This window comes from Hibiscus syriacus, unplaced genomic scaffold (assembly GCF_006381635.1).
Source record: "Hibiscus syriacus cultivar Baekdansim isolate YM2019G1 unplaced genomic scaffold, ASM638163v2 tig00014370_pilon, whole genome shotgun sequence".
Lineage (NCBI taxonomy): Eukaryota > Viridiplantae > Streptophyta > Magnoliopsida > Malvales > Malvaceae > Hibiscus > Hibiscus syriacus.
The window spans coordinates 292,930-319,022 of NW_024062323.1; the positions used below are offsets into that span (position 1 = coordinate 292,930).

General features: G+C 34.4%; 2 protein-coding genes across 3 annotated transcripts; one reads left to right on the forward strand and one right to left on the reverse strand.

The window, feature by feature from the left end:
• Positions 1 to 8,617: 8,617 nt before the first annotated feature.
• LOC120207189 (cytochrome b561 and DOMON domain-containing protein At3g61750-like) lies at positions 8,618 to 10,640 on the forward strand. The gene is made up of 4 exons (XM_039206706.1): positions 8,618 to 9,041; positions 9,133 to 9,529; positions 9,608 to 9,885; positions 9,970 to 10,640. The coding sequence occupies exons 1-4, from the start codon at positions 8,739 to 8,741 to the stop codon at positions 10,249 to 10,251; spliced, it is 1,260 nt and encodes a 419-aa protein (XP_039062637.1). The 5' UTR covers positions 8,618 to 8,738; the 3' UTR covers positions 10,252 to 10,640.
• An 88-nt stretch (positions 10,641 to 10,728) lies between these two features.
• Positions 10,729 to 24,654, reverse strand: LOC120207186 (protein TSS-like). 2 transcript variants are annotated; one of them, XM_039206702.1, is made up of 24 exons: positions 24,424 to 24,653; positions 24,223 to 24,284; positions 23,545 to 23,637; positions 22,614 to 22,686; positions 22,132 to 22,449; positions 21,951 to 22,018; positions 21,705 to 21,836; positions 20,610 to 20,651; positions 19,954 to 20,475; positions 19,694 to 19,848; positions 18,046 to 18,547; positions 17,902 to 17,964; positions 17,712 to 17,813; positions 17,181 to 17,498; positions 16,667 to 16,759; positions 16,466 to 16,567; positions 16,261 to 16,365; positions 15,965 to 16,098; positions 15,452 to 15,635; positions 14,870 to 15,001; positions 14,544 to 14,656; positions 13,945 to 14,035; positions 11,165 to 13,399; positions 10,729 to 10,888 (listed from the first exon to the last, which is right to left on the reverse strand). In XM_039206702.1, exons 1-23 carry the CDS (start codon positions 24,482 to 24,484, stop codon positions 11,291 to 11,293), a joined length of 5,574 nt encoding a protein of 1,857 aa, XP_039062633.1. In that variant the 5' UTR covers positions 24,485 to 24,653; the 3' UTR covers positions 10,729 to 10,888; positions 11,165 to 11,290. The 2 variants fall into 2 exon arrangements, with proteins under 2 accessions (XP_039062633.1, XP_039062635.1); XM_039206704.1 differs by lacking the exon at positions 16,667 to 16,759 and having other exon boundaries at positions 24,223 to 24,286; positions 24,426 to 24,654.
• Between the last annotated feature and the right edge of the window lie 1,439 nt (positions 24,655 to 26,093).

A 26,093-nucleotide genomic window follows, 5' to 3' on the forward strand; every position in this document is an offset into this window, starting at 1 on the left:
GTTAAAACCTAATAGTGAACAACCCTAATATCTTAGACAACATATTAACATCTAGCTCAGATTATCGTCATTTTGTTAACAAAAAATGATAAATTTGGAACATAATGAATAGTTGAGAGATCATTTTGTAACTTTTAATAGTCAAATGACTCAATAAAACAACGTCTTATAATCAGACGATTATTTTGTAGCTTTTTGATAGTCTAATGACTCAATAATACAACACTAATATAGTCAGGTAACTATTTATATACTAATTTATATAGTCAGGTAATTATACAGTGAGATAACTATATGTATACTCTACTCTTGTTCAATCAAATCAATCTTATGTTGAAATAGTAAAATTTTGCCGAGTTTCAATTATTTAGTGTGTTTATACCTGTTGTGGTTAGTGCCTGTTAGTATATGAATTATACTAATTTATATCCATTAGTACATAAATTTAATGTCTTCAATTTTTTATATAATTATATTTAAAATTAAAATATAATTATTTAATTAAATCATTAAACAACACATTCTTTTTTTATATATAAAAATATATTTATATCACTGTTTCGTTATTAATTTTCAGCCTAAAATATTCACTGTTAAATATATTAATACCTCTGGAGTCGATTGAACATGAATTTTAAAAAGACAATCTTTACGTTATTTTTGTCATATATCACCCGTTAACTTGTTTTTTTTTTTGACAATACACGTACATAAAAAATAATCTCCTAAAAATTTAAGTGATTATTTTTCGGTTAAACCCTAGCCGCATCTCTTCTCTTTCAACCTAATTTTCTTTCAATATTTTTATGTCATCTTCTTCTTTCTCTTCGACTTTGTTTAACTTATTAGTTCTCTTATTTTTTATATTATGTATTTGTGTTTTTTTCTTAAGTCTTTTTAATTTTGAATAAGCATCCATATCCTTGTGACATAATTTTTCTTTGCTCTTGTGGCATCATTTCCTCTGCTCTTGTGGCACGATCCTCATATCCACCGGTTCGACAATGCTAACCTACAATGCCCAGACAACAAAAGGGTGGCACAACCATGACCCGACACTTTCATATCTCCACCAATTTCTTGCATACAACTACACGGGATGTAATGACACTATGTCCTGTTTAACTAAGGTTGAGTTATTTTTTTTATGGTGTATGCAAACCGACACTAAGGTAAATTTGGGTTTTTAGTTTGCTCGCACTTTTGAGCTAGTTGTGCACTCCGATCGACTGCTTATTTTCAGCCCTTACATCACTCATCTACCTCTGGACTTTTTCCATTGACTTTTGATGATACATAGTTTACTTATGTTTTTTCTATGGATAGTTTCGATGTACGATGTTTGGATACGATAAGACTACTCGTCAGCACTCCCTATACACCTTACATTATTCATCCCGACACTATGACACCTCGTAATGAGTGTTTCTTTCTTAGTAGGATTGCACCACCACCGACACTGGTAGAGGATCCACAATCGGATGTGCACACTCAGATTTATGAAGTGCACGATCGACTTAACTCCACCGAGACCAACCTTGCCGAGATTATTTGGTTCGCTCTCCACTCTCTTATAACTTCGTCAAACGTCTCATTCGATAGAGACAAGGAGTTTATATGAAGGTTATGTTATAGGTATAACAATTTGAGATGAAAAGAAAATAATAAATCAAATATTTTATAGATCCACAATTTGCTTCCACGGTGATTCATACAAGTCGTGGAAAATGTCATTCAATTCCTCGGTATGATATCGTCATAAAATTCGTGTACATGAATCAAGAATAAAACAAACACAATTAATAACATGGAAAATATTCGATTAAATAATATGAATATAAAACCATAAATATATGAATAGAGATAAGTTAAGGTCTGCAATTACGCAATTTTCTTAAGATAGATTTTAGGTAATTCCTTAGTGCTCGAGATCTTTGGTCGTCACTCTCCCAGGATATAACAACGAGATGATTAGCGCGCAATAGCACAACTGTCGAGATGACGAACTATTCCTTATCTTCGCCTACCACCAAAAACTAGAGAAAAAATCCCTTTGAATTGGTTTTTGAGTTTTTTTAACCTAATAGGTTAACACTGTATTTATAGGGAGTTCACATTGTGAACAATTGTAAATTTTTTACCTAATGAAGCATTAATGAGAATCAAACAAATAAGCAATTTCCAAAATTAATATTTTGATTAAAGAAACCTTTTAATATTTATCATTTTATTTCCAAAATATATTCTCTATTTGAGGAAAATATCTCACATTTGGGAGTTAGACCGGTTCAGACATTCACGTTACCCACATCGTGCACATCTGCACATTTATGAACCAACAATTGGTTCCACATTTTCCTCAATAACTTTTGGATCAATTTCTCATTCAAAGCTCCAAAATTATCAAAAAAATTTCCAACAATCCCCCACATAAATGAAATTTATCATTTATCAAAATCATTTTGACTCGATGTGGTGATAGACTCTATGATCGATATTTGCATAGGATAGGAAGGTGTCCTACTTTGAACCTTCCCTTTGACAACATATTTACTTTACTAGCTAACCAGTAGACGTGATGTCCTTGAATTGTTTTGTCGTTTGTGTAAACGATGATATACTTCACACAACTATCCCTCTGAAAAGAATTTTAGTTCTCATGGGTATGTCCTTAAAGCCATGGACACTGCCTGGTTCTACAAGAGTTTGAAAGAACTATGCCTAATAGTTTCCTTGAAGCATCCCTACTTCATTCTCACATAGGTGGCTTATGTTGCTAGACTCTTTGAAGCACATAATGGTCATTAAAAGCTTTGCTTAGCCTATATCAATTTGATCGCTACTTAACTCATAATAACAGACTTGGGATAATAAACCCCACAGTAATTGCACACGGTTTATGTAATTAGGTTGTCCCTTTGAACCTATATCTAGGGATCTCTAATCAACAAGTTAAGTCTTTCCTTTACATAAAAGCCTTTCATTTCATGAGCTTTAGTTTCATTTCTTTCGATGTTTTCTCAACTTGATCTCAATATTAACCCTTCGGTTAGTGAATCTGCGATGTTATCCTTTTGATATTACAAAGTCAACAGTGATAACTCAATTTAAAATCAGTTGTCTAATGGTATTGTGTTGATGATGTATATATATCAACTTACCATTATACATAAAGTTATGTGCTCTACCAATATACAAATATTGTGGGCCTAAACTTTGGTCATTCAAGAATATCCTCCAAGAAATTCTAAATCATTCAACTTATTCTCTAGACTTGTCTTTCCATTTTAGATTTGGTTATAACCGTTTTCTTGAGGATTTCTATGACATGACTCCTCTTCCCAATGTGAAACATATTCACTTTTATCTTTGATATCTTGAATATTATATATTCAACTGGCATTAGAGTATCCTTCTAAGGAAGCATGATCTTGGGATAATACAATCCATACTTTTGAGCATATCTGAGATATCTCAGTTCTTTCATAATTGCTTTTCAGAGGTTTGTCATAATGATAATATCTTTGTTTCAACATTTCGTTGAACATCTATACTTATCTTTATTGATAGTCTACAATCATCTTCCTTAGTTATATAAGGGAATATATTTTCAAAGAATGAGATATTCTTTGATTTTGTTATCATGTTCTTGTGAATCTCAAAAAATTTTGATTCATACACAAGATGTCAATATGTCTTACTATAATCTATATAGTCAATATAATCCATCGATTTGAGATTTCGTTTTCTTTGATAATGAGATCATTATCTTTACAAGACACCCCCACATTTTTAAGTAATTGTAGAAATATTTTTTACATTTTCATAACGCATATGATGTCTTGTCAATTTCTTCTTCTTCTAGAGAACCTTATTTAAAAGGTAATTAGTTGAAAAAATAGCTTCCCCAGCATGTTTTGTGATGACCCAGAACTTCTTAGCATTGCGTTCATAATTTCCTTTTTAAGAATTAATTCTTCTGCTTTTGCTATCTCATGATGATGTCACTTTATGAATAATATCATGTTGTGCATAGTATTGATCAATTAATGGTTTAATTTATTTACCACCAATATCACTTTTTACCATCTTAATGATTTTATTAAGTTGGTTTTCAACTTTGAATTTATAGAGAATATATTTCTCTATATCTTCACCTTTGCTCTTTAGCAAATATATAACAATACTTTTTGCTATCACCGATGAAGGTAATAAAATATTTATTCCTTCTTGTTTGTAAAATTAAATCAGGTAAACACATTATGAAGACAATAATTCAATTTACAAAATAAATTTACTTTCAAGATCTCACTTTACAAACATATCAAGATTTTAAAGAAATAAATTTAACGATTTCTTTCTTTCTTTCAAAATAGAATCATACTTGATTCCCAAGAAAATAATTTCAATCCACCGATTTATTTTCTTTTCCAAATCATGAAAATAAATCCAACGTTTTATTTTCTTTTCCAAATCATGAAAATAAATCCAACGTTTTATTTTCTTTTACAAAATAGGAAAATAAATCTAACGATTTATTTTCTTTTATAAAATAGGAAAATAAATCAAACAATTTGTTTCGATTTATTTTCCTCTTACAAAACAGGAAAATAACTCAAACGATTTGTTTCAATTTATTTACTTTTACAAAATAGGAAACTAAATCCAGCAATTTATTTGCTTTTTAAAAAATAAGAAAATAAATCTAACGATTTATTTCCTTTTACAAACCAAGAAACTAAATTTTATGATTTAATTCTTTTTTCAAAATAGAAAAGTAAATCCAATGATTTATTTCCTTTTACATATAAGAATTATACAAGATTCTTAGGAAAATAAATTTATTGATTTATTTCATTTTTCAAAACAAGAAAATAAATTCTATGATTTTCTTTTACATATCAGAATCATGTGAGATTCTCAAGAAAAATAAATTTAACAATTTATTTTTATTACAATATTAGAATCATTAAAGATTCTCAAGAAAAAAATTCAACAATATATTTTCATTTCAAAGTTAGAATCAACACAATATTCTAATGATGAAATAAATCCAATGATTTATTTCCTTTATATTTTGTTAACTTACAGGATTAGTAACACTAAAACTCAAAACAGATATATTACAATAACTCGGTTATGTTTAACAAACAGAAATCAAAAGGAATTAATCCTTTAATTTTACCAACCCAATAATCAAAATGAACTAATCATTTGATTTTAATTTTCTAAGTCCAATAATTGAAGGGAACTAGTCCTTTGATTTTACTTTTGGCAACACAATAATCAAAAGGAACTAATCATTTGATTTTACTTTTGATAACCCAATAATCAAAAGCATTAGATTAAATTTTAAATCCGTTTATATCTACAAAATTTCTCAAAAGAAATTTTTAGTACAATAATAAAATTTATAGTGTTTCCAAAAGCACACACAATAATTATTATAACATTTAATAATAATTATAAATATCAAAGGTATTCTTTATTCATTTCATATTTAATATTCCATATTAATAGACCAAAGGTTATATGGTAATAATACTATAACAATAATATCATAAACAATATAATGATTAATGCTCAAGTGCACTTTTATGATATTCCCCAATAATACCATAATATAGAAAGAATCACGTTGATACTTTGATTGCTCTACATTTATATGCAATAACCACATATGAATTTTTTTTCTATAACCAAAGAAACACATTTATTCTTTTATTTGCAAAAAAGGCAAATCATCATGTGTTAGTCACCTTGCATTTGTGTATTTACACAAGTTGATTCATACATGAGCTTGCAAAATAATTTGTGTATTTACCATTGCGCATATTCAAATCAATATCGCTTATTTTTTATTTTTATTATCTAACAAAAATAACGTTTCAAACATAGTACCCAATGTTACTTTAACGATAATTTATATTACATATATTTGTCTAACGATAATTTCTATTACATATATTTGTCTACTTTAAAATTAAGCAAACTCGTTAAAACGGCATGATAAATCCTGAAAACGAATTTATTTGTTTATCTCAATTTTTCCAAGATTTTTGAATCGTCTCGGATTTTTTTCCCAAAAAGGTAGAAGATAGAATATGTCATAAGATTGTTATAGGTATAACAATATGAGACGAACAAATAAAAAATCAAATATTTTATAAATCCAGAATTTGCTATCACGGTGATTCATGCAAGAATAAAACAAACACAATTTATAAAATGGAAAATATTCGATTAAATAATATGAATAGAAAACCATAAATATATGAATAGAAATAAGTTGAGGCATGCAATTACTTAATTTTCTTAAGACAGATTTTCGGTCATTCCTTGGTGCTCGAGATCTTTGGTCGTCTGCCTCCCAGGATACAACAATGAGATGATCAACACATAATAGCATAACTACCGAGATCACGAATTATTCCTTGTCTTCGCCTATCACAACCTTGAATTGATTTCTGAGTTGCTTTTGAATTGTTTTTAACCTAGTATGTTAATACGATATTTATAGGGAGTTCACGTTGTGAACAATTGGAAATTTTTTACCTAATGAAGCATTAATGAGAATCAGACAATTAAGCAATTTCCAAAATTATTGTTTTGTTTAAAAGAACTTTTAATATTTATCCTTTTAATTCCAAAATAGATTTTGAAAAGATATTCTCTATTTGAGGAAAATATCTCATATTTGGGTTAAAATATCCGCAAGCCCACAAAGAGCTAGATCGGTTTGGACATTCATGTTACCCACATCGTGCACATTTACGAACCAACAATTGGTTCCACACTTTCCTCAACAACGTTTGGATCAATTTCCTATTCAAAATTCCAAAATTATCAAATTTTTTCCAACAAGTTATTAGGTTTCGATTAAAAACTGAAACGTCTGCGAGTAAAATGATCCAAAAATGAATAGAGGATAAATCGACAATTTTTGCAAATGTTAGAGGATATTTATATCATTCTACCAAATATTTTTTTGACTTGACCAAAAACAACAAAGTCGGGCCTCATTCAACGTAATGCTGCATGCTTGAGAAATGAGGCTAGAAGAATGGGAAAAACGAGGAGAATGTAAGTGATGGGGATAAATAAATAACGTTAAACCCTAAATGTGATCAATTTTGTGGTCTTTGTCGATCAGCGGCATTCCGGATAGTCAAATTCAGGGCAGCTGCCAACCCACCCGATTCAAAATGGTTGAACTTATCAACTATTCATTAGAATGTTCATGTTCGAGTGATCATTCGTGCGGCTTAAAATATGAGAATTGCTTTATAGCCCTTCTAAAACGTGTTTACTTATAATTAGATCATCTCACGTCACGAGAGGATAAGTGGAGACCACATCCGGTGTCTCATCCTACACGAACGCGTTAGCCACCGCCGCGAAACACACCGGGGTGAGGTTCTTCTGCATCCTATCGGAGGCCAAACTTCAGTGGCGGATGCAAAGCATCTTCAGGTGGGCACGTGCCCACCCTGGAATCCGAATTTTTTATATTAGATGTTTTTTTTACTATAGGTGTCAACCTGAAATTTTACTTGTGTCTACCTACATGAAATTTTCAATAATTAATATGTGTCAATCTTGAAAAATATTTATGGATCCGTAACTGTCAAACTTCAACGAGCAAAAAATAAGCAAAAGAATCGGGTCTCATAAACGCTGTAGAGTTCAAAACAGGTGACCCCATCAGGATTCTGCAGAAACTATGAGAAAATGGATTTCACCCTAGCGGATTGCAAGAACTGCGACTAGCAAAAGTTGTTTAAGACGATGAACATCGACCCCAAAAAGGTGGTATTAGTGACGAACAACTTGGCAACCACTACCACCGGAAGGAGCAATACAAGCGGAAGACGAGATCGAAGAACAGTTCAGATGAAGAAGAGTGGTGTTGCTAAGAGCAAACTGATTGTTGAAGTTGACGAGGCCAGTGGCAAGGAACGTATCACCAAACATTATTCTTTCTGCCTATAAAACTCAAATTTATCTTCTTTTTTTTAAAAATAAAATTTCATAATGTTAGATTCAACAAGAATCTTTCCAGTAGTTAACTTTTAAATGATTGTTCATATATATATATTCAATATTTTAATCATTTACTTGTACTTTATAGCAGTGAGTTGTAAGAAAGCATATTATATAAAGAAACATAGCAACTAACTAGTAGATCTTTAAAAAGATTCCAATTTCCTTCTAAAACAATCCGTCCAATAAAAAATTCATTAGGGATGGTTAGCATATGCATATTTAAATTCTTATTCATTATCCACAAGTTTATATTAGGCCTAGTAAACCGTAAATAAATTAACTTAGTAGAGGTTGAAAATGAAACGTGTAACATAGTGGATAATAGAGGGACCAAAACCATAATTTGACCCTTTACTTAACACCTGTGAAGTTGAAGCTTATGACGGTTCAATTAGATTTGTCCTTCCATAAATCTGTGTTCCTCAATTTTTTTTAATATCTTCCTCCCTTGCTAAGTGACAACGATCTAAAAACATCCAAAGGTAAATTGTCGTTTGTTGATGAGTTTGCTGGTGGGAATGATGATTATTTTGCACCCGCCAATTTATCACCACCACCACCAACCGTCATAATTCAAAGCCTTGAGCTTAAATAAACCGAAACATCTTAACCACCATGCGCGACTTTGCCTTCACACTCTTTTTTTCTTCTTACAACTGCTCGTTAGTTCAACTTCGGCCCTTTGTATCTCAATGGCCGCTTCGAGATTCAGGGTTTCGTTTTCCAGGATACTTGTTGGGTTATGCCTTCTTTGTATAACCCTGGAACATAAACGATTCGTCGCTGTGGGTGTCGAGGAGATCCGAGTCGAGAAAGATACGAAGGATCCTTTAACCAATGGTTCAGTTACTAGTAGCACTGCTGGTACCAGTGTTGATGGAAGATCAAGATCCGAGCTTTGTGGTACTGATCTAAGTTTTCTTGGTCCACCTTATGGCAATATCTCTGCTTCCAATATGGTTTGTTCGCCTATATGGAATAACTTTGTTTTGAGGGTAAGTTGTTTCTTTCAACTCTACATGAACAAGCCTTTAGCGAATTCATTTACTAAGCTAGTGATGGTTCGTTGTTTACTTGTATATGCAGTATAATCAGAGATCAGACAATTTGATGACAATAGTGTTATCAGCAGTATACACGACCGGATGGGTGGGGATCGGTTTTTCGAGGAACGGGATGATGCTTGGATCGAGTGCCATGGTGGGGTGGTTTAATAAAAAAGAACAAGCGAGAATCAGGCAATTCTACTTGCAAGGTAGACATACATACCAAGTCATAGCTAATAAGGGTGAGTTGCCACTTAACAATATTCCACCCGTTGTGGCCCTTCACGGGGCCATGATTTACTTGGCGTTTCAAGCCAAGTTCGAACATAGACTCGGTCGGCAACCGATTATACTGGCTTTTGGAACCAGATACCCTAATCATTTGCACCTAACTAGACATGATGATAAGGCCGCCGTTTGGTTTGACTTCTCTCAAGGTTTGCTTGCTCATCTTAAGTTCAATTTGAAAATGTATGTTAACATATGATATAATCATGGATCGACCCCGTTTGCAGCGTCTGTTACAAACATAGACATAAGCCAGAGGAAGAACCATGGGACATTGGGTTTATTAGGATGGGGATTATTCCTTCCGGCGGGTGCTATCGTTGCGAGATACTTGAAGCACAAAGATCCACTCTGGTATTATCTCCATGCTGCGATCCAGTTTCTCGGGTTCATCCTCGGACTTGCAGCCGTACTCCTCGGATTACAACTTTACCAAAGCATGAATGCCGATATTCCAGCTCATAGAGGCATAGGAATCTTTGTGCTTGTGCTTAGCATTCTTCAGGTTTGCAATGCACGATTATCACCTCTCTGACGCTTGTTTTTTCTTTTACAACTACTGATGAAAATGTGACAAACGTGATCTCAGGTGCTGGCTTTTTTCCTACGGCCTAACAAAGATTCCAAGTACCGGCGATATTGGAACTGGTACCACCATTGGTTCGGACGAATGGCACTTTTCTTTGGATCTGTGAACATCGTATTGGGGATTCAATACGCTAATGCAAGGGATGAATGGAAGATTGGCTATGGGTTCCTTCTTGCTATAACTTTACTTGTAATTATTGTTTTAGAAGCACTCTCCTGTTTGAGGAGAAGAAGAGATGACAAGCCCAATCTGCCTCCAAACTTCCAAATGAATCAAATTTAGTAGTTCGTGTTGAGAAAATCTTGGTAGTATCGACAGATCTAAGGGGTTGGTGACGATGGGTAATGTATTTTGCATCTGAAAGGTGTGCTCAGTTTTTTCGCCAGTTTGATCATTGAAGAAGTCAATCCATGGCCAACACCATTGTTCGACTTATACGAGACCTGGTTCGGGCTTTAACCCCTGACCGGAAACTGCTACGAAATCCATTTCATGAGTGAGTTTTGTTCGTGTGAAAAGTGATTAAATAGCTTCCTATATGTTTGCCGAAGTTGAACCATTCCAATTTGAGTTTTCCAGAGAACAAACATGACTCAGTTTCTTTTTCCCCTTCTGTGAAGTGTAAATTTTAACCTTTCTCGCAAAATGAAGCATTTGTCTGTTCGTGGTCATGAAGTGAGGATCCATCATCAAAGATGTATCTAGAACGATTTTGATCTTTAATCCATCAAAATATTTTTCAAAGCAAGTCGTATACAATTGAATGAAACCAATACCAGCGTGATTTCTATAAAAAACGAAAAGGTGAAACCAGTGTTTTAAAATTCAATAATATAAAAAATTGTTCTAGCTAAAGTATAGACCAAAATTGTCACCTTAACAACTCCTTAAATCTCCAGTATTTAAATACCATTTGAACCTGCAGAACAAAACCACAGTGATACATTAGCACATGAAAAACACAACTGCAAATGTCCTAAGTTGGAAAAACTGAACTCCACTCCCGCCACATTGAGTATGCTTTTCTAAACTCTGGACCTATCTCACTCAAAAAGCCCTAATTGTATCTTTCTAGATCATAGTTGCTTTTCTAAAGAATGGATCATTTCTGAATTCTGCACAAATATGAAACCTTCTCAACAAAATGCCCACACCAAAAGGTTGAACACAAATAGAAACTGTTAAGTCATGATACCTGATTTCAAAAGCCACACTCGTCCTTGTTCCCATAAAGCTAGAAGACTGATCATTTTTTTTTCTTCTGCCCTGTTCGACAATCTTTCTATGATAAAATCAGCAAGGAAAGGGAAAAAGCTTTTGGCTATGTGGCACTAGCTGTACAATCATCACTCGTACAAAAATCAGTAGGTTTTGGAGCTTCAGTCCCTCTAATAACTCTGTTGTATATAACTTTAAAAGACTGCGAGCCATATGGTCGACTAAGTAAACTGATCGGCATTCTCAACGTCTGCTTCCGGTTTCTTCTACCTCTTATTAGAATGCTGAAGGTTCTCTCATCATCACTCTTCCTTTCAGCGCTGCCTCCGGCATTTTTGTTTGGGCTGTTGTATTGGCTCGGTTGATTTCCAGAATTGTAAAAGATACATTGATTCAAGTGACCATTTTCGTGCGGACTTTCCAACCCAGAGCTAGCTATTTCATTAGCATTATTTAATGCCTCAGATGTTGAAATGTTGACTTCTTTGCTAGCTTCTCTTGCATTGTCAATATCCACTGGATGCATTGAAGCTGAACTAGGGTTAGAACCGTCACCTTGGATTTTTGGTTCCAATATATGATCAGTATTTGGCTCAACAATCCTTGATGGTATGGAGAAATCCATTGGATGACCGGGCCAAACTGCCCCAGGAATGAACTTTGGTACACTGGGGTTCACATTGCACTGCCATGAGAATTGGCTAGGGTGAAAAGCGCTGCTAGTTACTGGAAAGGAGCTTGTTGGTACAGGTTGGGGTTGAGTATAGGGTGGATAAATGAAGGATAGAGACTGCATCATGTTTGGAGTTGGAGGAGGTGATGGATATGGATGGTTAGATTGGGAGCATATGGGATTTGGTAAGACAGGAGGCGATACAGGATGAATAGGCATGTTCACTGGCCAAGGCGCAATGGCTGGAACAGGTCCAGCTCCAGGAGGAAGGGTGATGTTCATAGGGTGTGGTGCAGGACGTGGAATGGGTGTTGATGGGTTGAAAGGAGCTGCAGACGCGGACAACTTCTTGTTGGCAAGTCCCTGACTGTTACCAGAATTTAGGGCTAAGGATTTGTCCTTCAATTCTTCTACCCCTTGTAAATTGGAGCTTGAAACTCTGTGGGGTACAAAACTTGTGAACAAATTCTTCTCGCAGAATTCCTTTTCAGGAGAATCAATAGAACTTGGCATGCCACTTATGAATGTGTCATCCTGTACAACTTCTTGAGCCTCATCACCACCAGCTTCAAGTTCTTGTCCTTCCATTCTCTCAGTCACCACCAAGGATGAATTATCTTCCATCAAAGTAGGTGATTTAGTTTCTTGAATTGCAATTACATCAATTTCCTCTTTTGAGCCATCTATTGAATCCAATGAAGCATTTTCATTCTTCTCTTCAAATATGTGTTTGGTCCCTGTAGTCAACTGATCCAACTCGTCTTTTATTTCATTAACATCCTCCTGATTTTTTCCAACACTCAGATCTGGGCTATCAGGGCAATCACTTTCAGGCCTGATGTGCAGTTTAGAGATACTTCCTGGAGGGGCCAAAGCTACTTCCTTGTAAGAAGGAGATTTCCCAAGACTAACTATAGGTCGGAGATCATTTGGTGGCAAGGTGGAAGCAGATCCTCCTGAAGAACTTATGACCTCGCCTCCATTTCCAGAGATTTCAGCTGAAATTTTACTTGATGGAGTGGACTTAACCCTGTACGTAACGGTTTTGATTATTCCCCGTCCAAATTTTGAACCTTGGGAGGGTTTCAAGGTGTGCTGATCTGTATAAGCTCCATGTGATATTGCCCGTTTCTTTAAAAAGTAATACCTACTATTTTGATTAGCAGCCTTGACCAGGGGGTATTCCACATCAGAATCAATATTCTTTTTCTGATAACTAAAAACCTTGCCTATAGTTGCTCGCCTATTCTTTAGTCGCCGTCCACCAAATGAGGTAGATGCTCTTGGCCTTTGAGCAGGTTGCCACCCATCATCCCCCTCGTCATGTAATTCAGAATGAATGTGATTATCAATGTTTGGTTTTGCCTCAGTTGTCTCTTCTGCAACAGGAGCAAGGGGCTGCAAAGGTGAAGAGCTAGTCTTCTGCTTAACATATGTTTTATCTTCCTGCTCAGATAAAAGTTTCTCTTCGTCTGAAGCCTCTTTTGCAGCCTCTTTGAAAGACCCCTCGGAGTTTTCCGGATGGAGTTTTCCCTTCACCTGCATAGGAGAATTGAAATTGAGTAAAATAAAAGGAAGAAAAATGTTCATCAGGTAGTGCATGCCAAAAAAAAAAAACTCATGTTGCCCTTTTCCTAGAATGCAGACTTGCTATTTTTTGTCTTTATTCTATTCGGAAAAAAAAGGACTTGCTATTATCCAGGCTTGTCTGATGAGTCGTTCCATGACCATACGGCTATGCCTATACCAGGATGTCTAGATGCATTCCTTTTTTTTAATTTAAAATTGTTAAACAAAAGTAGAAAGTAAATTTTCCCCTTTCTTGGAGAAGAATGTGCCACCATGTCTTCAAGGTTTACTTAAGCAATATTATGCATCAGTCTAATGGAGCCTCATTATGACGGTTTTGCTAACTCAGTAGTTAAGGACTTTAAACTGCTCTTAGACAATATGCAAAAACTTGGTCACCAACAAACTCTAGATATTGTCATAGACGGCAGCTAGATCCTAACTCATCTCAAGCGAGTCATCAAAAATTATGTCAACTAGATGTTTGAGAAACCGCAAATAAAACTCCACATTACCTTCATAGCGTAGCTTCTTCTCTTTCCTGCTGCAGTATCTCTTCCTTTGGCATCATGATTTGGACTAATGTAGTCAAGCAAATCAGATACACTGCAAAATTGCGTAAGACATCAACACCAGTAGAAGGATGTATAAATATCCCCAAACGGTAAAAAGAGGTTTTAACATTTTAGATATTAGAGCTCAAAATTATTTATGCCGGCCAAAAACATTTGAAACAACAAGCTAAAGTTTTGTTCTCATTTTCCTCAATTTGGTACAAATAAAATAATAATCCACCAGCCATGACGAGAAGAGGCTGAGACAGGTGTTTATGGTATATTGCAGACCATATAGAAAACTAATTTGTTTTGCTAACGCGCTCAAGGAACATTTTATTCTCTTAAGCAGAGAGAAATAAGTGAAATCTTAAGAATCCACAAGCAAAGGATATTGATTACTTTTCCCACTTGTTAACTGGGAGATATACAAGCAACTGGCATAACAGAAGGAGCAATTATGTCAATGCCACATAAAGTAGCAATACGTAACCGCATAGCGTTACAACATTCAACAATTTCTTAGTCACTTATCAGGTGAATATGCAAAGATAATTTACCTTAGGTGTCCCTTGCTAGCTATGGATGCATCTGGCTTCTTAGTACCATGTCGAGCAGCTTCTTGTTGTTCAAATGCCTTGGACTCAAAGTACTCAAGCCATGCAGCAGCATCCTGTCAGAAATTATTGATTTAAGCCATGCAATTGATGTGTTTATGTCAAAAATTAGAAAGCTGCTGTTGCTGCCAACTTTCTCTTCATTACATTCTATTCTGTCAACTAAGAGTTTGAACCAGTATCTGTGCTGTTTATAGATCGCAAGTTACTTCTATTAGTGGTTTGAATCAGTGTACATGATCAATTTATGGTTTGCATGAGGAAGAGACCTGGGTACGCAAATCATCTGGTCCCAGCTTTGCTCGGAGAATTTGCAAGGTTGTTTGTTCATGTTGTACACTCAAAGGGTAAGCTTCCATCAATGAGAGTGCAATTGCTATGGCATGATAACTTGCTGCTGTCTGGACATATTATCATAGAAAGCATTATTCTGGTTAGGAAAAAGGAAACCAGAAGTAAATTTCATAATACATTAGTAATACTTCCAAAGAGATGATTTGGAAGCATGTATATATACGAAATCAAGTTTCATGTAGCCATTTCCATGTTTTAAGAGACACTGCTTTTCAGAAACATCTGATACAGTATTGTCTTGCCAACCACAATGTGACCTAACTTATCATGCTTATGAACTACTTTAATTATCTGTAGTCCTGAATGCATTTTTGGATTAGGATTATTGAAGCAAGCACTACCTTTAAAAGAAAAACCAAGAAAAAATATATATGAAAAAAAAACTCTGCAATTACTTCAGTTTTAGTCATTTAAGATGTGTATGATGAAAACAAATTTAAAAATAACAAATATCAAAGATTATTGACTAGGAAAAGATTTAAAAAAAAAACTCAAACCTGAATATGGTCTGGACCAAGTAACCTTTGGTTACACTTCAGAGCTTTGTGGAGATATCTAAGGGCAACATGAACATTGCCTAGCCCTTCTTCCATCATGGCTACATTTATGTATGTTGCGGCAGTATTTGGATGAGACGTGCCACAAGTAAGATGTAAAAGATACAGGGTACGCTTTACATATCTGATCAGACAATAATTTACAAATGTTAGATTAAAAGGTTGGAAAATATGACTTTAAATCGTATTGCGTGATACTTCTTCAGAAACCCATTATGCGCGATATGATTGGGTTCAAAAGAAATGCATCTAGTTATAGGCATCTAAGAACCTAGGATCCATGAAACTGAAATTCATTGAATGACCACTACAAACTGTGAAGATGCTTTAACATCTATAACGCATAATCTGTGGTATTAAAAGGTACGTAAACAGCTACATGACACTAAGAATAAATTGTAACCAACTTGCGTTAGCCATGATTTAAAATGTATAAAATGAAAACTAACGTACTCAAGAGCAAGTTCTGTATGCTGAAGTCTGTAATAGAATACAGCAAGATCTCCATAACTCTTCATTGTGTCGGGATGGTCTAGTCCCAGTTCTCTCTCATTGATATCCAAGGCTTTCTGCTGATATACTGTGGCCTGAAATTGGAAAAATATTACTTATTCAAATTCAAATTGAAAGCCCTAGTAAACAAAATTCAAGTTTCAAATAAGAATACTTCCATAAATTTGTTTTGGGTAATATTATTCTAGTATAATATGGATTTCCACCCTGAAGATAGAAATAGTTAATAACAAGACCTGATTGAAGTCTCCGGTGTGATATAAAACTACAGCAAGAAGGCTGTAAGCTCCAGCTGTCATTCGGTGATATGGACCACAAACTGCCACCAGCTTCGAAAGAGCCTGTCACAACCAGAAAAATAAAGTAGGTTAGACTTTAGAGACTAGATTTTGATGGAGCACAAGGCTGGAATGAGGTGTAAAGAGGATACAAGTCATATACCTTGGTTCCATAAGTCACTGCATCTTCGAGTTTTCCCTTATCCAAGGCTGTTTTTGATGATTCTAAAAGTTGCCTTCCATCAGCAGATGAGCATGCTGATTGCTGAAAGAAGTAACATACAAATCTAAGATAAAGTGAACATATTCAGAAACAAAGTTGGGGAGGGAGAAAAGAGAATGTTCCGTGATTTGAGTTTATCACCTTATGGACTGGAACCAGGCTGACAACATCTGATGGTTGAAATGGGCTTGAAGAATCCATGTTAAAATCCCTTGGAACCAACTCAATCCCAACCTAAAAGAAATGAAGGAAAGAAAAAGGAAGTTGATACTTCATCGACAACCAGTTCCTGTTTTTTATATTTATAAATTATAACCATTCCCGAGGCATACAAAGTACTCTACACAGCCATTCCTTACTGTAAATTCTGAAGAGTAAAATTGTGTTTTCAGCCACATTGATAGCAAAATCCATCATCTACATAGCTTATCACCTACATAGATTATATGCTCTTTCCATGGAAAGAGCACTAATGAAACTAGGTTATAAAGTAAGAAACTATCCAGGAGCAGTCCTATGTATCGTGTCACTGTAATTTCAAAAATAGTGGCAAAGGACAATTTAGCTTCTTATAATTAATATGTGAACACAGTGGAAGGTAATTCATCTACAAATCCTTAAAAAAGTAAACAAAAAAATCAGGCTTCCTGTGTACCTTTTGGCATAATCCACGTAGAATTGCAAATTTCCTGATTTCATTGAAATCTAAGTTGCTAATATCCCATTCATATCGCTTCTTCAGGAAGACCTGCAACCATTTCCACACCAAGGAATGGATTTTGCAAGACTTGTGTAGTGCTCCATTATCAGGGACTCCAAGCAGCAGGTTCAGTGCAGAAGCTATTGACTCAGCTATTTTATTAGTGTTGTCAACAGTGGCCATCACTGCCTGTACGATATGCTTGAAAGCCCGAACAATCATCTCATGAATACAAAGTGACTGCACGTGCGATAGCTTTCCAGAAAGCTTGACCTGAGCAGAAAAGAAATTTCAATCAATAACTTATTATGAATATAAATATAAAGCAAAAACTTGTTACGGAAAATGATAATGTCGGTGTTACATATTGCTATATCTCACAGGCTCAAAACACCAGAAGCAATTTTATGGCAAGGGGATGGGCAGCAAATGATGTTGTACAAGGAAAGCATTTAAGAGACAAATATCCCAGCATATGGCACTTACAACATGTCCCAAAGAACGCATTTGAAGGCCTCTAGTGTGCATGAAATCAGTAAGGGTCCGCCCATCAACTGGTGAAAGTTCCAAAGAACCAAAATCTGCAACCTGTAATAACATAATAAGTACTAGAACCAGGAATAGCCCTAGCCTTGTCGACAGACACAATGAAGAAAATAAGTAACAGTCAGGTTACCAATTTTGGAAGAGCCACTTCAATGTAATATTTCTGTGACAAGTCAATAAGTTCCTGCAAAGACTGTCACGCAAAAATGGACATATTAGACAAACGCTTCCTCGTATAACAAACTCTATGCTACCAGTATTCAGTAATATCTACCTTGCTATGAAGTCCAGTATCTGATTCTTTTAGTCGAGTGAAGGCCTCTTCAGATAACTTGCTCTTCAAACCAAGTTCATCATCTCTTGAATGGGTTTGAAGTGGAGATTCCATAAATGCACCGATTTCAACAGCACCTGGTTGAGAATTTGAGTTTCCATACCCTGCACTCCCATCTGTTCTTTTCCTGTTCTTGAGGGACCGAAGAGGTGTCCCAAGTCCCTCAACCTTCATCTCATTCTTAGGCTTCTCCTTGGATGTCTTTTTATCTTTTTCTGTATTCTTTTGGTCCTGCAAGTGTTGTATCCAACAGGCTCCAAGCTCCCATCTCATGAAAGGTTCCTGTTTGAGTTCCTCTTCCTCAAGTTTAGCAAGACTTTCTTTCACCAGGTCCTCCACCGAAAATTGAGAACAACTAGGCTCTTCATGTTCCAAAACTTGTGAAGGTGAAGTTGGCTTATTGAGTTCTGGAGGTATTGTTTTGTGAAGAAGTAATCTCAAACTGAGAAAAATGGGAAATGTTGAGTTATGCTCATGAAGACAAAGAAAGCAAAAAAAACCCCCCGAAACTATGGAGAAATGAACGCATGGTAGTGAACAAATTACTAGTTTTTTCATCAAAAAGGGAAGAAGCATTAAAAGACATGTTTATGTTGCAACCCCATTAAAACCAAAAAATGCATGCAAGCCAGACCATTTGATGTAGATCCAACTCAAGCAACCACCTATAAATGGTTTCCATATTCGAGGTTAGAGTTTTTCCTTCAGGATAAATAAAACTAGAAAAGACTTAGATGAAACTTGAATCTATATGCAAGGCACAGATCTAGATGCAAGTCAAGCAACCACCAATCCTGTGATTTCCATCATTTAGGTTCGAGTAATGATCTTAACTTTATTATATACAGTAATCTTTTACCTATAAATGATTTAGGTTTGAATCTATTATTTTAGGGCACTCGTTAAGATTACTGTATATAATAGTATCTTCACCAATGAATTGGAAACAATGAATAAAGTTATTGACCAATGCACAATGTTAGTAAAATAAATAGTATATGCTAAAAGATTGCCTACTAGGTAATTGTTAGCAATACCCTAAAATAATAATGAACACAAAGATTTAGTTGAAAGTTGAAACCACATGCTAGCTGTACCATCTAGATGCAAGTCAAGAAACTGTAAATCTAATGATTTGCCTCTTTGATATTTAAGTTGTCCCTCCAAGAAAGATTAATACTGAACATCGGAAAAGACTTAATTCAAAATTGGAACGGAATATTATTTTTTAAATCGTAGTGTAAATACACTCAGGAAGTGACCCATTTATCAATCACAAAAAATTAGTTGAAACTATAAATTATATGTAAGCATCAGCATCTAGATGCTAATCAAGATACCGCCAAACCACTGATTTGCATCTTTGAGGTTTACGTTATCCCTACAAAAAAGATTAATGTGAACATTATAAAAGATTTAATGCAAACTTGAAACAAAATTTTATTTTTTAAATCATACTGTAAATACACTGAAGAAGAGACCCATTTACTAAACATGTTAAAATACGTTAAATCGACAGTTTGATAAAATAAAATATAATACAGCTTGTAAATACATATGTTTAACATAGAGTGGGAATCAGAATAACCTGTTAATATTGAGGGCGTTGGCCCCGCCTTCAGGCTGCTCTAATTCAATGCTTGGAGATGGAAGGCTGCTTTTCTCCTTCTGTCTCCCCTCAACTTTCACAATGGCAATATAGCCACAGTATCTCACATTTACCACACCTAGAGTTGAAATGTCCTGCAGTTGACATGTAAAATCTGTTTCAATACCATCAGTTCACAAAGTAGAATCCCAAACTGTGAAGAGAATCATTCATCATTAACGTTTTCCAAAATATCTTACGTGTGCAGCTGTATTTTCATCAACTGTGATCCCTTTCAGTAAGTTCCTTTCTAGCAAATTATTTTGATCTCCAATAGTTTGAATACCATCAATTTTAGTGTCCACCTTACAGCTCGCATTTGAAGCATCTTTCATTACCGTAATATTCAAGTCCCCCACTCTCTTGGTGTAAAGATTCTCGCCATTCTTTATTGAACAACTTGGATTCAGATTTTCCATTACATACTTCACAGCCTTAATGGCTCTGAGAATGGCCACGTCAACAAATAGACCGTGAAGAAGGAATGCTTTTCTGTCCCGTATTTGTCTCTCCTCTGCTGTTTTGCAGGGCATAGATGCCAGAAATAAAAACTCATTTTCCCAAGGTATCAAATCACTTTTTCCATCTCTTCCTAAACCGCCTCCATTGCCTCCCCATGTTTCATCCTCTGTGGGGAGAGGTGGGAAATTTGAAGGTGATTGTGCTGCGATTGGAGGTACGAGCCAGGTATTGGCTCTAAAGCCATAAGGAAGATTCCCAAACTGGAAAAAGAAGTTCAAAAAGAAAAAAAATCGTGAAACAACACAATCGTAGTTTATCTTGATAGATGATATCTTAAGCTAAGTCCAACAAAGAAACTAAATTAAAAGGACAAGCAGTGATGCAATGAGCATACCTTGTTACGTTCCAAAAACGCTTTCATGAGATCAGAGTAAGCCTGTAATATACATATCAAGATATTAACATGAGTAAATTCTTTAGAAAAATAAGAGGAGGAAACATGAACCAATTAATAGATTCAGACACAATTCAGTTAACTTCACAAAAACAAGTCAAAAGAAACACGTAGAAAAGACGCACTACATATTCGTAATATTGTCATTAAAATCTCTTTGAAAGGAACTTTCAATCGATGGCAATATAATTTTAAATCTGATTTAAGGATATCAACAACTCATCTAGTCACCTCAAGCATCACACACAAACTTCATTTTTCTTTTCCGCTAACTAAAAGAAAGTTTCTCATCAATTTAACCATTACAAAACTATGTAAAGGTCATGCCAACACAGTAGTCGGTAGCTCATATCCACAAGTTTAGCACCATAGAAATTCATACATAAATCTTAGAGTACTCAATTAAACTTCATACCCAAATATTATTATTTATAATTTCAAAGATCAAATATCATGCTTGAACATATTCAAAAAATTTCTTTTAGCCAAATACATTATTTTCCCCAAGTCAAAGTCAAAATTGATCACAAACCACTTGTAAAAATTCTAAACTATACAATACCAAATAATAGGAATCATATCAAATTTAAGATTAGTAACCAACCAAATGTATCACTTAGTAACCATTGACCTAAGTGGAAAAACCAAAATCACAAAACAATCATATTTACCATTAACATGTTCATAGCATTCCATATCAAACTTCAACATATTCCCGAAACATCGGTGCTAAAAACCAATGATAAAAATCAATCTCCACATCACTCATTCAGCTAAAAAACCACAAATATCATCAAAATTACAGAAGTAAATCAACCCTTAAGATATGCTGATAAACAAACTATATCATGCTTAACGATGGAAAACCATGATAACATATAAAAGACAACATCATCTGCAAAACCGCTAACCTATCATAAAGATTATCAAAATTTGATGCGGATCATATTTCAAATAATTTTATTAGTTTAGATAAAGAGAAAATAAACAAACAGAAGTAATATCTAAAAAGGAGGGAAAATAAAAAAAGCTGACATTATCAAAAGCTCTACTGAGTTGGCGTAACAAATCAACAAGATTGTGACAAAGGATCAGCTGCTTCCCAACGCTACAAAATCCTTTCCGGCAAGCTTCAACATGAACCAGCTTTCCATTGCAAAGCTTAACCTGATCGTTATTACAAAATCACATTACAAATACAAGAGAAAGAGTCTAAGAGAGAGATAGTACTGCGAAGAAAAAGACGCATCACTGCAAGCGGTTCAGAAAACAATATCTCACTTCAAGAGAGAAGATATGATCGTCACTGGCCAGCTCCTCAACATGCCGCTTCTCCCCTTTCCTTATAACTGAAAAGGCAGGAAAATGTTGCTAAATTCAAATCGTGCGAGAGAGAAACAAGAAAAAAAAATCAAAGTTTGAGAGAGAGAGAGAGAGAGAGAGAGAGAGAGGGAGAGAGTACACTGAAGAGGAGGAGTGAGATGAGAGAGAGAGAAGAATTCGTAGAAGGTGCCGAGCTTAGGACGAGAATGGCTTATCTCTCCTTCTGCATCAATTGGCACGTCCTTCGTTGAAGATTTCGACAAAGATTCTTTATCCTTAATGACGGTAGTTTTCTTGGCGGCGACACTACCCTTGTCCAGCGCAACCGGCGTATTCTTGCTAGAGTCAAGCTTGGGCTGATCTTTGACGGTGGCGGATGGCCCGAAGCACGTAGTGCAGGCGACGATATCCAGCACCCGTCTAACGTGCGCCACCGCGCTCTCTTCAGTGTAGTCGTCTGTTCATATTTTTAATCAAATTTTGATGGCAGAAACAGAACAACGACGATTAGATAACTCTGAGATGGTAATGCTACTACTAATTAGTAATTACGTACTTAGCATGCAATGACAGTACTGATCGTCGTAGAATTTTACTTTTTTGCCCTGCTAAAATTTTTACCTTCGGTCAAAGTTAAAATGCACGGCTTGAGTGCTGAAACGTCGACCGTATCTTTTAACCGCGCTCCTCTAACCTGCAAAGTTTAGAAAACAATATATATATATATAATTAGTTTAGGTTGAAACATTCAAATTTTCCCTTAAACTACGCCTAAATTGCCTAAAAGACACCAGATTTTCTCTCAATCCTCATTTCAATACAAATTTTGGATTTTCTGTAAATAAAGAGAATCCAATTTTGCAAAATAAAAAAGTAGGTGGGAAGGGAGCGGAGAATTTTATGACAAAGAAATTCTTTTTTTCCTGAAAAGATAAAGTAATTGTTGAATAGTGTAAAAATAATATTTTAAATATTATAAAATAATCATTAAATTTTAAATTTGATAACTTAAATTTATTTTATAATAATTTATTAATTTAAAGATTATTTTATAACAATTAAATAAATTGTTATAATAATTGTATAACTGTTTGAAAATTTTAAAAATTACTGATTAAATAAATTATTTTTACATAATTCAATCAACCTATCCTTTTACAAAAAACGGGAGAATTTCAATTGCAACATTTGTTCGCACCGAGTTAATAGGAAAATATCAAATACGTGATGAAATTTACCGTCCAAATTTTCAAAAGTTTATAGTTTTTTTTTTATGTTTTTTTTTCACAATTAGAATAATTAAACTAAACACTGTTTTTGATAAATGTTTTCGTTATCAATTAATGGATGATTGCCACCGTGATTGATTCCAAGGTGTCAATTTCAACCTATTTGTGTCACTTTTGCCCTCTTTGGTTTTCTTTCTTTCGAAAATCTATAAATTATTAAATAAATGAATTAGATTTTGTTTAATAAAATAATATATTTTCTAAAAAAAACTTTAGAAGTAATTAATTGTATAAGAAATGCAAGCACCTTCTTTTATCCTTACCTCATGAGATAACGAAAAATTGGTGATGTGGCAAGCCTCAGTTTTCACCGACAACAGACGGCGAACATCTAGGATTTTGTCCGTTGATACTCCCTGCATATATTTTCCAATCTGAATTTAGAAATTAGAACACATGTGGAAAATAAAATAAAAACAAAATAAAACTTTAATTTCTTGCCTAATTGTCCACAAAAAACCAAATATTGCAACAGTCAAATTACGTAACCGTATATTCTTTTGTGGTACTGGTACCTAACCTATTCACGCAACCACTTTCTATTTTTTTATAACAATTTAATAAATTTAATAATTTAAAAATTAAATATTTTTTTATATTTTATAAAATACTATGATATGTTCGAAGTGTATTTTCGTATTTGACTGTTTATATAACCAACCAGTGAGCATTCATGGTAATAGAAAGGAATAAAATATTTACGGCTGTGTAACTAAAAGAACCAAGCTCGAAAAGCATGTGAGGTGGAGAGTCGCCTCTAAAATCTAAAGAAAAGCGTAAGGGCTTCACAGGCACGCATGGCATGCCACGATAAAACAGAATTAGAAGAAACGGTTAGGGGCGAAGCTTGTACTGAATTACAGATTAAAAAAACAAAGATTCGTTCATAAATTATGGAGAGTGCAAAAGAACATGAAATATATAGCGACGAACAAATTAACCTTGAGAATAACATGAGTTTCATCGGGGAGGTGTACGGTGATGTCCATCGCCAATGGAAGAACTGCAATGGCGAAACAAAAATGATAGGACAAGTGCTAATTTCATGCTAATTCTCGAATTTCTGATTCGAATCTCATCAATGAACAAAAAAATATTAAAGAAAAAATCCAGAAAAAGCTTTAATAGAAATGGAGATATACGCTTATCTTCTTTCTTCTTCTTCTCTCCTTTGGCCTTTCCGCGGCTGTTCCTTGGAGCCATTTTCAACCTTTTGCTTCAACAATTACTGAGCAGCAGCAGCAAAACAGGATTCGAGAGCGAAGAAAACGGACCTTTTAATGCACTAAAAACTAATCGAGGAAGGGCGGCAATAGCCAATGAATAAGAGAGGATAGACTAGTTTAAAAGCTGGGAAAACGAAGTTATTTCAGATATAGGATAATGAAGAAGGCGTGATTATTGGAAAAATGAAAAATTAGAACTGAAGCTCTCGTCCGCTAGAAGATGATGGTGGGGGAGATAAATATAAGAGAAAGGAAGTACTGGGTGTGATAAGGAAGGAAGGGCGGAGATTTAACAGTCAGATGACTAAATTGGCATTTTGTGTAAGTTTCTAGGCTTATACAGCGGTAGCATTTTGTGAGGGGTTTGTTAATTTTTATTAGGGTAAAGTACACATATGGTCCCCTGACTATAGGATATTACTTTATTAAGCTCTAACACTATTAAAAGTTACAAAATGATCATTTGATCATAGAGTGTTGTTTTGTTGAGTCTCTCGACTATTAAAAGTTATAAAATGGTCAGCCGACTATTATTATGTTTCAAACTCATCAATTTTTTGTTAAAAATTTGACTATCATTTGAACGAGATATTAACATGATGACTAAAATATGAAAGTTGTTTGAGATTTTAGAATTATGTTTTATCATATCACAGTCAACAAGATAACGTTTAGCTCATAAAGTCGTTAATTTTTTAGCATAAAAGGATAAGTTTGAAATATAATGAATAGTCAGTTGAACATTTTGTATTTTTTAATAGTCAAGGGACTTAATAAATTAACACTCTATAGTCGAATGACCGTTTCATAATTTTTAATAGTCGAATGACTTAATAAAGTAGTGTCCTATAATCAGAGGACCATTTTTTTACTTTACCCTTTCCATTAACCTAACGCGAAAGGAAACAGATACGACTTAATAATCCATGCTTTCTTGTATACAAAACATAATATAACATCACATTTGGTGTTTTCTCATACACATATTTGCCGACAAATTAGAGATATTTTTTATAAAATTATTTAAAGGTTATATTCATCATCTATAATATATTTCGATTCCACGCCATTGGTAAATAAAGATATTCTAGAGGATAACAAATGTGGCTTTAGATTATCTCTTATTTATCAGTACCTTTTTAGGCTTCAAAATGAATTGATATTATAGCATGTCTAACCAGTAGTACTTAACAATTGAAATTAATGATAGTGTAATAGTAATAATTTGTAAGTTTTTCACATATCTTATTGTCGTTTTGGTGCTCGTACAAAAATCATCACGACATTTATTTTTTTATTTGTTCATCAATGGTCAAGTATAGTCAGATCATCTCTTTGGTAAAATGTTATTTGTCGATATAATCAGTATTGTGTAGCGAAACAACCTTTTAGATAGTTTGGTTCGCTCAACACTCCATCACTTCCTAATGTGTCATTCGACAAAGACAATGAATTTTTATGAAGATTACCGAGTTCTTTTGATGTTGGTCGCCATTCTCAATAGAATGTTTTGTTTTTCTTTGTATCTTAAGATTTAATATTTTATTTTTGTATGAATATTTTGGTGACTATTGTTTCCAATTTTT

What these genes read in the sequence shown, in the direction of transcription:
- LOC120207189 (XM_039206706.1), top strand. Translation starts at nt 8,739, where the DNA reads ATGGCCGCTTCGAGATTCAGGGTTTCGTTTTCCAGGATACTTGTTGGG. An exon ending in GGAATAACTTTGTTTTGAGG is followed by an intron (nt 9,042 to 9,132) that starts GTAAGTTGTTTC and finishes TTGTATATGCAG; the next exon opens with TATAATCAGAGATCAGACAA. An exon ending in TTGTGCTTAGCATTCTTCAG is followed by an intron (nt 9,886 to 9,969) that starts GTTTGCAATGCA and finishes ACGTGATCTCAG; the next exon opens with GTGCTGGCTTTTTTCCTACG.
- LOC120207186 (XM_039206702.1), bottom strand. Translation starts at nt 24,484, where the DNA reads ATGGCTCCAAGGAACAGCCGCGGAAAGGCCAAAGGAGAGAAGAAGAAG. An exon ending in TCTCACTCCTCCTCTTCAGT is followed by an intron (nt 22,019 to 22,131) that starts GTACTCTCTCCC and finishes CTGCCTTTTCAG; the next exon opens with TTATAAGGAAAGGGGAGAAG. An exon ending in ATGAAAATACAGCTGCACAC is followed by an intron (nt 19,849 to 19,953) that starts GTAAGATATTTT and finishes TGTCAACTGCAG; the next exon opens with GACATTTCAACTCTAGGTGT.